Source organism: Oryzias latipes, chromosome 13, assembly GCF_002234675.1.
Source record: "Oryzias latipes chromosome 13, ASM223467v1".
Taxonomy (NCBI): Eukaryota; Metazoa; Chordata; class Actinopteri; order Beloniformes; family Adrianichthyidae; genus Oryzias; species Oryzias latipes.
In genome coordinates, this window is record NC_019871.2 from 1,370,225 (window position 1) to 1,381,959 (window position 11,735).

General features: G+C 43.6%; 1 protein-coding gene across 1 annotated transcript in view; it reads left to right on the top strand.

Moving 5' to 3' along the window:
- Positions 1–11,621, top strand: part of LOC110014792 (antigen WC1.1-like) — a 56,072-nt gene extending 44,451 nt beyond the window's left edge. The window contains exons 4-6 of the mRNA XM_023961810.1: positions 10,182–10,481; positions 10,654–10,876; positions 11,576–11,621. Coding sequence (XP_023817578.1) covers positions 10,182–10,481; positions 10,654–10,876; positions 11,576–11,621 — 569 coding nt within the window. The remainder of the gene's footprint in view (positions 1–10,181; positions 10,482–10,653; positions 10,877–11,575) is intronic.
- The last annotated feature ends 114 nt before the right edge of the window (positions 11,622–11,735 follow it).

Genomic DNA, 11,735 nt, shown 5'->3' on the forward strand with positions numbered 1-11,735 from the left:
CTTTACCTGTTCACATCTTCTGCAGATGAGAGCTGTATTTTTAATTTTTATTTTTTACTTGTCCTGTCAAACAGCCTGGCAAACAGATGAGAACTAAGGGCCTCTTGTGTTGGAAATATTTTACTTTAACAAAAGGGGTTATTAATCTTTTGTGTTGGACCAGAGGGAAAAGGAAAAGAGGGATGAAGAGAGGGATGCTAGAGAGGGGGGGTGGGGGGTAGGATGGTGATTATAGGAGGGGGGTAAAACCATGAAGCAGCATAAAGCCACAAGTTACTGTATGCTTATCATTGCGGTGAGGTTCAGATGTAATACAAATCTCAAAGGGGGGGGGGCTGTCTGCACACACACACACAAATGTCATCAACACACCTGTTAGCTGCAAAAATGTCCACATGTCAACATGTACACAAAACAGATAGTGTTCACACACGCACACTTATGCATTCAAACTAGTGTGAAATATTTAATTCAATCACGCCCCGGGGGTCAGGGCCCCGGGGTAACTTTGAAAGAATTCAGTCTCTTCGGTCTCCCATAGGTAACTCCAGGACTTAGGGGGCGGGGGGGCCTGGTCGTTGCTGCTCCTTGCCATGGTTCGGGGTGGGGGTGCCTGATGGGGGGCGATGGGGGCTCCGTTGGTCAGGGGGTCGGGTCCGGTACCTGGGTGGGGCGGGCTGGGGTGCTGCGTGGTCTTCTGGGCTTGGGTGTGGGGGTGCGTGGTGGTGGTGGTGGTGGTGCATTGGTGGTCTGGCTTGGCTTGGGGGGTGGTCTCCTTGCCTGCACTGGGGGGGTCGGTGGGGGGCCTTGCTCGGGGGGGAGGTCCAGCGGCACTGGATGGGCTGCCCATCTACACCTGGGGCTGGGATCACGCCTGAAGTGGCTGTATGGTGGGACCCCCCACAGGACAGGGCCGACAAGCCCCACCCCACTCCAGACCCCGCAGCCGAAGCGGATGACACCCAGAGCGACTGGGGGTCCCAAGAGGGACTTACATTAATATTTTTCTTGTTTTTCCAATTTATTAAAATAGTTTTTTTAGCAATACAAAGAGTTATGAAAATGATAGATACTAATCCTCCTTCTTCATCGATGGCACTCATGTCACCAAGCACACAAAGTGACGGTAAAGCCGTGATTGAAACCTTAAGCCAGACTGATAGATCGGCACATACCTGCTGCCAGAGAGCCTGGACAGGCGTGCAGAACCACAGTACGTGCATGTAACTGTCGGGTAGATTACTGTTACAGTGCTCGCAAATGTCTGAGTTACTGAGACCCATCTTGAACATCCTCTGTCCAGTGTAGTAAATTCTGTGAAGAAGAAAAGAGAAAGAACAAAAACAACGAAACAACAACAGAAACATGAATGTAAGAGGGGAAGAGAAATAAAAAGTTTTCCTAAGAGTAGCAGGAGGAGCAGTCCGGGTCTTCTCGTCTGCCGTGGTCAGCCGAATTTCTACGGTGAGCGGCATGTGGTTCTTTCCCGTGTTGTTTTTCTAGGGCTACGCTCTTGCTTCCTGTTTACTTCGGGGACGTCACGCACCTAATGACCCTGGGAATTGTAGTTTTGGACTTATGGTCCACTTCATGATGCACTTCTGATTCCTTTTCTGCTGCGTAGTTCTGCGTCGTCCGGTTATTGTTTCAGGGGTTGTGGGGTCTTTTCTGTGGTTGTGAAGGCTAGCGGTCCTCGTCTGGACTGGTTTCTCATGCTGGCTGAATTTGTTGTGGCTTTTAGCATTTTTTTCTGTTGCTGTTTTGTTCTTTGGGAGCTGAGTGTGAATCTTGACTATCTTTAATTCGATGCTGGCTTTATTATTATGGCGGTTCTTCTGTTTATTTTCTTCATTGTTGTAGCTGCTGGTTAGTCAGAATGTGAATCAGTGTCTCTTGGACCCGGTTCTCCTCTTTGGACATTTTCCCTATGATTGGTCTCTCTTATGCAGCGTCTATGGCTCATTTTATTCTCTCGGCAAGTTCTGCATCTGGTTCTGCTCCGCCTGTTTTTCCCGCTCTGTGTACCCCAGTGGGTCCTGCCCTGGCTTCAGGGACTTGTGTCGGCCGCATTAGTGAGTGTGTTAGTCTCGTCGCGGCCTTGTTTTCTCGGATGGACAGTTAATTTGTTGTTTTCTCTCTGGTTTGGTTTGGAGGTTTGTGGGTGCTATGTGATGGATTCTTCCGGGGCATCGTTTTCAAAGCCTCCACTGAGGGTGGCCCCTAGGAAGTGTTCAGGTTGACGTGACTTGATCTGGACCTGTTACCGCCTCGCAGTTCATCTTCTGGGCATCACTGGTCTGGTTCCCCATGCTCCTTCAGGATTAGTATATATTTTCTTCAGCTGCCCATGCTGTCTCCACGATTTCCTCCGAACGCGATATAAGGCTGAGGATGTCTTCTGTCACTGATGGTCTCACTGTTCTGTTCTGTTCAGCTGTCGTGGCAGTCCTCATAATATCGACTTTATTATCAGAAGCCCTGTACTGGATATTTGTAGGCGATGGGTTCCCCTTCATTTTGCGAGTTATTGATGATTTCTTGGTGGCCAAATTTCCTCTGTATCCCTGGTATTTTGAATCTCTGTGTCAAAAAATAAAAAAATAAGAAAGAGAAAAACTTTATTTTCAAATCTGGGTTTCCACGTTGTCTATAATGTATGGTCCTCCACCCGTCCGGATTTATTTTTCTTCTATGGATTTGGGTGGTTCATTGATGCTTGTCTCTCCCCAATATGTCATCTCTACCTTTTGTGCAGCATGTCGTTTATTCAATTTTTGGTTGAATATGATTTGTCAATAATTGGGCCACCTGACATTGCTGTAGCTTTGGTCCTATGGTCATCCGTTCATCTTGTGTTCTTGTTCTGGGTAGTTCGGTCCTGGGCCCAGTGTTCCTGTTCTGGATTTTCGTGTTTTGCGTTTGATCTTTCCCTCTCTATGCCTGGAGTGGTTTTGTTATGATGACTGTCGTGTCTTCAGGCTCCCTCCACTTGTTCTTCTGAGTCTGCGCCTTCTGGTTTTGGGGAAAAGGATTTAAGAAGAGTGGTTTGTGTTTGTCCGGCCGCCAGAATCCACAGCTCTGATGGTTTTAAGGGGTTGACCGGTTATTTAATCCTTGGAGATTATATTAAGGCTGTTTCAATAGTGAATGATAGTATTGTGTCATCGGTTGACTTGGTTAATGTTTAAATAACACCTTGAGCAATTTCTACCCTGGCCATAGGAAATATATCACTTACGCTCTCAAGCTTAGTTCAAGAGTTACATCTTGTGTCCACAAGTCAGTCTTCTATCTGCCTTTCTTAAGCAGATGGCACTCTGCTAGATGCATTCCCATTTAGAGGCTTGTTATACTCCGCCTCTAAATGCTTAAGGTCAGTCTAGAAAAAATACTATCAAAACCTATGATCCCTCATGGCTCCCAAGTTCTCTTTTGCAGTATCCAGACGCCCTTGGCTAATTAAAATTTCAGTAGTCTGTACTTTGTTGTCCACCAATTTGAGAACCACTAATATCAAATACAAAGCATCAAATCCAGCCGAGATGTAATCCTTTGCTACGTGGGATGTTGACCTTCCTCATCTACAAATCTCCTTGGCTACTCTTCCCATCACCTACTCCTCGATGGCCTCCTAAAGGTGCGTCCCTCTGAAACTGTCAAAGGTTACTTTTCTTATCATTGGAGTATATAAGAAATTGGTGTTAAGATTTCGCACAGGTTATATATTTCACTATCATTTCACTGTTGGAATTTGTAATTATGGTGGTTTCTAGGGTGTGATAAATCCACAATGGGTCTTTACCTTGACTATTTACTAAATTTCACTTTCTCAGATTTGTTCTTTAAAAGCACTGTTATTTCATTTATCTCAAGCATTTTGAAACTGATCAGTTTCTGGGTTATTTATATATTCTTGTCAAGACTAATACTGCTTTGTTTTTATCTATGCATCACATCCTGAACCTGCGAACCCCTACGCCCCGATCAGCTTCTCCGTTTCCAGGAAATGATGTCACCCATGCATTCCTTGATCTGGTGCTGCAACGATGACTGCTCGACGTACCTATTGCTGCACTGAAAGTGACGGGGCGTTGGACCTCCTCTGCATTCCAATGACACTTCTGACTGAATTAATAAATCAATGTCAACCGCAGAATGAATGTAAATTCTTCGATTATAGATGTTAAATGAAAATTATTGCCAGGTGGAAGCCTCAAAATTTAGGATATTCAAAGTTTTATCATAGTATGCGCTGGAGCTCGAATTTGGTTCTTAAGCTCATTTGTTTGTAGTATGCCAATGAAGCATAGTAATTATGGGCGTTGAACTCGTTCTTAATATATGGATGGAACCTCAATTAAATGGATGTTCCTTGAGCGCTCATAATTGGAATGCCAAATGGAGAAAATTATGGCTATTAAGCTCGTTCGTTATACTGTCGTTGGGAGCTTCGAAATAATGGATGTTACTTAAGCCCATGTATATATAGTTGCCAAAATGGAAGAAGTTTATGGCCATCAAGCTTGTTCTTAGTTTAATGGAAGTTTGAATAATGGCTGTTACTTAAGCATGTCATAATACGCCATTGGAAGCTTGGATTGGATGTTAAGTTAATGTCTCATACGGGTTGTTTGGCAGTTTAAATTAAAGTTCCGCACAGCGTTTTGCGGACGTGAGCTTACGTTCTAAGATCAGGTATGAGTAATTCTTATGATGGCTCCCCTTTTATTTCTTTCCCTCTCTCTTTCAGATAGTATGTTCCTCTAGTGGTTTCCACGAACGGGGGCGGCCCAACGGTCAATGGTGCTGGGTCACACATAGCAGATCCACTAGATAGCATGTTCCCTTCGTGGCGCTGTACTCGAACGGGGGCGGCCCAACGGTCAATGGTGCCGGGTCACACATAGCAGATCCACTAGTTAGCATGTTCCCTTCGTGGCGCTGTACTCGAACGGGGGCGGCCCAACGGTCAATGGTGCCGGGTCACACATAGCAGTCATACTGGGAAATGAAATAAAAATGGAATGCCGCCGAAAACACAGCCCATTTTATTACACACTGATTATACATTCACATTTTTCTTCTTCTGGATGATTTTGGTGTTGGGGGTTTTGTTACCCGAAAGTTTTATGGAAATTTCTCATGGAATTGAACGGAGCCTTATGCCAAACAAAAAGATGTGAATGCCAACTTAAAGAATGTGGAAAATTAAGTATGTCAAATAAATATTTCTTACTGCAAGAGTTGTCTGACTGAAATGACGTCTTGTCGTATTTCAGGCAGATACTCGCTGCAGTGTTTTACAGGTAACTACCCTATGGCGGTTCAGTCAATTAACTCACCTGCTCAGCATCCTATTTAAGCCCAGGTGCGCAGTTGTTCATTTTCCTTCTTACCTTCAGCGCTCATTCTTCGCCCCCCCCCCCCCCTTCTCCCTGGCTTCCACCTGTTGGCTCCGTAAAGGGGGGTTTTGTTACCCGAAAGTTTTTTTGGAAATTTCTCATGGAATTGAACGGAGCCTTATGCCAAACGAAAAGATGTGAATGCCAACTTAAAGAATGTGGAAAATTAAGTATGTCAAATAAATATTTCTTACTGCAAGAGTTGTCTGACTAAAATACGTTTGCGGGTTTCTTCTGGGCAGCGCAGATGTCAGTGCACCTCTGAAAGCCTTCAGCACGGGCAGGGTGTTAGCTCTGGGTCCCGGAACAGCCGGCCGTCCACGTTCAATTTGTCAACGGCCACCACCGCTCGTGATCCAGCAGTGAGATGCTTCCTCCTCAGCAGGAAGAGGATTTTCCAACGGCGAAGGATCTCGACTGGAAACTGGTAGTTAACACTGAGGTGTGTTCCCTTCAGCTCCCAGCCTCGGCCCTTCAGCAGCTCCTTTTGTTTATAATGCTCAAATTTGGCAACAATTGGACGCGGGTGCTTGTTGTCTGGCCTCTTTCCTCCGAGCCGGTGAACCGTGTGGAAACTGATCTTCTGGACCTCTTCCTTGGGGAGCTTCAGGTGGGCCTCCATGAAGGACTTCACAGTGGTCTCCGGGTCTTCCAATCATCGTCGATGTAATTCTCCAGGTCTTCCAAGTCCTCCTGGCTGACAAATGCTTGACAAACTTTCAAATTTTGTTAACTTTGTGGCGCGCCGCCAAGTTAACTCACCACCCTCCTCTCATCGGGTCTCGCGATACTACAGCATCACAGCCCATGAGAGAGTTGTTTTTTCCCGCGCTCCTCCAGTGTTTTCTATACAGAGAGCGCAAATAACGGTCATCATAGCAGCAGATTGACAAGATAGTCGGGGCGCTCTGGCACTGATTTAATTAGTTTTACGCACGTGCCGAGTACTGTGTGAACAACAGCCCCGCGCCCCGTGGAGGTGGGTGCGGTCTTTGAGAATGTTGCCCCGGGGCTCGGTACCCATCCCTAGTTATATCCGGTCTTTTGTAACCAACATACCCAGAGTAAGCAAGTTCAGGCAGATTTCAGCCAGAGTTCAGGGTTAAAGTCAGGGTAGTTTAAACATGTTTTTTTGAATACCCCCCTGTTCGTGTTAGTCCAGAGAGGTTGGTGTTTGTCTTTGTTTTCCCCTTTTCTTTTAGTACAGGCAAGAAAACAGATTTCAGTTGGGTGGGGTTTTATTTGTCATTTTGGTTTTGGTTCACCCTGAAGTCTTTTTGCTTTACTTGAAGTTCTTGTTGGTTGTTATTCATTTGTAATTAAATTTGTTATATTTGTACGGCAACCAGACTGGTGACCTGTCCAGGCATTCCCCTGCCTTAACCCGTAAGTGGTCGGGTTAGGCTCCAGCAGCCCTGTGACCCCAAAAGGGACAAAACTGAAGATGAATGTTTGTACAGAGACAATCTTTGGTGTTTATTAATTAATTTAAAATGGGCAAAAACTGTCACTTTTATGTTATGCCCCTCTAGGTACCCCTACACCGGAAAAGGGGCATAAAGTAAAATGTTTTGTATTGTTGAAATACTAGATCGATAAGCAGTATCAATAAGAGTAGTGGTACCGTTAAAACCTAAATGATACCCATCCCTAGATATGAGTTAGCTTAATTACATGGTAACCCTGGGTTAATGCACGTGCACAGCAGGTACATAAAGACATTCTCAATAGATCGCCAATTTCCAGAGTTACCATGGATACGCATGGAGAACAAAAGAGGGTGCTATAATTTAGTGAGTCTGAGCTTTTATTGACGCCGTATGAAGATTATACGTCTATCAAAAAAGTAACATTGCTGCATCATCAGCAAAAGAAAGAGTTTCTGCTTGGAGAAAAAGAACGATTACTCAATTACTCTGTGATGTATATATACACAACTTATAAAACGTAAAGGAATTATTTTTATTGGTAACAACTAATTAAGTTAAATGTATTCAACATAATTTCTTAATATCCAACTGAATAATTGTTTTTACAACTCAAATTTGCATACATATCTAACTAAATGTCATATTACTCCAATTCAATTAAATGTTTTTAATAATAATAATAATAATAATTTTTTTTATTTGTATAGCGCTTTAAATGGCACACAAAGATGCTTTACAACACATGAGCAAAAACAGTTCATAAGAACAGAGCTAATACAATAAAAATATTAATAAAAACATAGAAGACATTAACGATTAAAAGCTATTTTAAAAAGATGAGTTTTAAGTGATTTTTTAAAAACTGGGAGGTCAGTGCAGTCTCTGAGATGTTGGGGCAGAGTGTTCCATAGGGTTGGAGCAGCAATGGAAAGGGCTCTGTCTCCACAGTTTCGGCGCTTGGTCCGACAGGGGAGAGACAGAAGGTTAGCATCGGACGAGCGCAGGGAGCGGGAAGGGGTGTGACGCTCGAGGAGATCGGTGAGGTATGGTGGGGCCGGGTTATAAAGGGCTTTGAAAGTGATGAGGAGAACTTTGAATTTGATACGCTGATGGATGGGGAGCCAGTGAAGGTCTTGAAGGACGGGGGTGATGTGTTCACGGGAGCGGGTGTGTGTGAGCAGACGGGCAGCAGAGTTCTGAATGTATTGCATCTTATTTATTATTCTGGAGGGTGTACCAAGGAGTATGCTATTGCAATAATCTAACCGGGAGGTAATAAAAGCATGAATGAGGGTTTTAGCAGCAGCAAAGGAGAGGGATGAACAGAGGCGGGCAATGTTTTTCAGGTGGAAACAGGCAGGCCGAGTGATTTGATTAACATGTTGCTCAAGTGATAGATTAGTGTCAAAGAGAAACCCAAGGTTGCCGATGACTGGTGATGAAGAAAGCGTGGTGTTATTGAAATTTAACTGAAAATTTTGTATGGATTTTGTGATGGCTTTGGGGCCAATTATGATTATGTCGGTCTTATCACAGTTGAGTTTGAGAAAATTTTGCTCAAGCCATGTTTTGATGTCTGTTAGACAGCGGGTGAGTGTGAAATAAGTGGTGGAGCTGATGGATTTGGTGGAGATGTATAGTTGTATGTCATCAGCATAACAGTGAAAATTTAAACCATGTTGTCAGATGATGTCACCAAGGGGAATGAGGTAAAGGATGAACAGGAGTGGGGCAAGCACCGAACCTTGGGGAACACCTTGCAACAGAGGAGCTGTGGAGGATGAGCAATTGTTTCCCTTGATAAACTGTTGAAGGTTTGTGAGGTAGGACTGAAGCCAGGATAGAGCAGAGCCGGTGATGTTGAGACCGTTCTTGAGACGGGAGAGCAGGATGGAGTGACTGATGGTCTCAAATGCTGCAGTGAGGTCCAGGAGAATGAGGATGGAGAGCTGTCCATCTGAATTTATCGTACTTCTTGAACTCTCATATGTCTAAGTTAGAGGCTGCAGAATTTCTTATTTTCATAAAATTCAAATAAATAATATGTTGTGGATTTATAATATATACCATTCATTTAATTACCAAGACTCCACCTGTAACTCCTATTCTTATGCGATACCATAGAACTATTGATGCTAAATAACCTCATCATCTTCTTCCTTCCTCTCACTCATGGTGCAGAAAGAATTAAAGATAACAGAACAAATACCTGGGGAAAATACAGTAAAACAGCTAAACAAGTGAACACATTTTTTCAAAAAACCCAAAATAAATCCAAATCCATCCAGACAGGCAAAGGGAATTGTATCCCACAATTCCTTGCGGTGCTGATCTTACAGCAGCACCAAAGTTACACCTACTTAATTGAATTAATTTAAATAAAAGTAAAATAACTGTCTGATAACTACTGACTTCACTAAAAAATGTTTTTTCTTAACTGAAGCAAATAATTAAGTTAGAACTCAAAGTGTAAAGTTTATATTCTCAACATCCATATGTGATCTTATCACCCTCTCACGGCGGAAAAAGTATTATCTGAGCTTCTTCATCCACTGAATCATCTTCAAATGGACACGCCATGCTGCTTCACCTCTGTAAACAAACTAACCTTCAAGTAAACCTGCTCCCGACCAGGTTATGTTCAGAGCATGAGTTGCTATGGCAACTTGACATATCCTGAAACATACCTTCATTTATGGAACTGAAAGCTGAGGTTATCAACTTCCTTAGCCCCAAACTTACCGTGGGAGCTAGCATAACCTGCTTTCTGGAATACCCCCCAGGAGAAAAGGAGTACTAAAGAAAATGTCAGTTCACCCCTACAGCTTCACTTAAACAAAACTAGACCAGACAAAACTACAGAGTGGGCCTAAACACAAAACCACAAAGAATTACAAAGTGCAAAACAGAAAAACTAAACAAATGGAGAAGAGGGTCAAGCTGCAGTGGAGACTGATTACAGCCGAGCTCCCTTCTCCCAGGCTGGAGGTCCAAGTGGTGCTTTTAAAGGATAACTCCATCAGCTTGGGTCCAAATGGAAGCAACACCCATTTCAGTACAACACCTGAATATAATCAGACACAGAAACAAAGATCCACAAAAAACAATAATGTCTCACTCTGATTGAAAAAATTTCACAGAAACACAGACTAAACAGAAAAAAAACCCCAAATATATATAACCACAGCCGTAACATGGAGGGAAGCTCCTCCCACTTTGACAAAGCAGCAGTTTTTGCATTTCCTCGTGTGCTAGCAAGACAGCATTTGCTACAGATTGAAGGTCAGATCTTGACCTGGTTTTGTTTCCATGTTTCTCAAAAAATCTTTGATTTCTTGGCTTCTTTCAGATCCTGTTACTATGAGACTGATGGGATCGAGTCGTTGTTCTGGTGAACTCCAGGTGAAAATCGGAGGAGAATGGAGAGCTGTTGATGCTGAAAGATTTCTAAGAACAGAGACAACATCAGCATCTGTGTGCAAGAACCTGAAATGTGGATCCCACGTTTCATCGACAACTAAACAACTTCCAAGAGAAAAAACAGTTTTCAGGATTAGGTCTTCCTGCTTTCATATATTTCCACTAAATATGGAGGAATGTTTGTATGAAAACACAATGGGCAACCGCACATTGGAAATCACCTGCTTAGGTAACAAACCTTCTTATGCCGACTGTATGTACGTCTCACTGTCAGTTTGTGATGCGTCATTGAGTCGATCTTAAGTCGTTTTTTTAGTAACCTGAGATGTTTGAGTCCAGAGAATTGAAATATTCCTCATTGTGAACCGTTCTAAACTTGGTCTTCTCTTCTGGATCCACAGACTCTGTCAGGCTGGAGGACGGATCCAGTCGGTGTTCAGGCAGGCTGGAGGTGAAGTCCAACAACTGGTGGTCCTCCGTGTGTGAAGATGACTTTGACCTGCTGGATGCAGAGGTGGTCTGTAGGGAGCTGGGCTGTGGGGCTCCTTCAGTCCTCCAGGGGGCGCTCTATGGAGAAGCAGAAGCTCCCATATTGAGCAGAGAGTTTCTCTGTGAAGGTCATGAGTCTGTTCTTCTGGACTGTGGAAGCTCATGGAGGAAAACAAAAGTCTGTCCACCTGACAAAGCTGTTGGACTCACCTGCTCAGGTACAGCTGCCAGTTAGTGAATGTAGGCGTGTTTCTGTAACATGTTCAATCTCACTTGGAGCTGATGGATCAATAAGCACAGACAGAACTTTTTGTGACATTTACGCCACTATAGAAATGTCTAGAACACCTGTGCAGGTACATCAATCAGTAAAAGTTTGATTGAAAGTCATCTCAAGCTCTGTTTACACCGGGCATGTGACCCATATTCACTCACTGGTCATTACCAAATCCAAGTCTCTGATTTGTCAAAGTTTCAGCTGGTTTCTACATGAGTTCAAAGGTCGCGTGTTTTGTTCATGGAGCCTAAAAACGGTCATAGAAACTTGCATAGCTAAGTGTGAATGTGAGAGTTTTGAACCAGAAGCCCTAAATCCACGTTTACATTGACTTTTCATTGGAAGTGGCTGCTTAAACGCGTTACTGAGGCCGATGTGAACGGAGCTTTAGGGAAGTGGACGGGTGGAGGGAAGCTCCTCCCACTTTGACAAAGTGCAGTTTTTGCACTTCCTTGTGTGCTAGCAAGACAGCATTTGCTAAAGATTGGAGGTCAGATCTTGACCTGGTTTGGTTCCCATGTTTCTCAAAAAATCTTTGATTTCTTGGCTTCTTTCAGATCCTGTTACTATGAGACTGATGGGATCGAGTCGTTGTTCTGGTGAACTCCAGGTGAAAATCGGAAGAGAATGGAGAGCTGTTGATGCTTGGATATATGAAAGAAAAGAGACAATATTAGCATCTATGTGCAAGAAGATGAAGTGTGGATCCCACGTTTC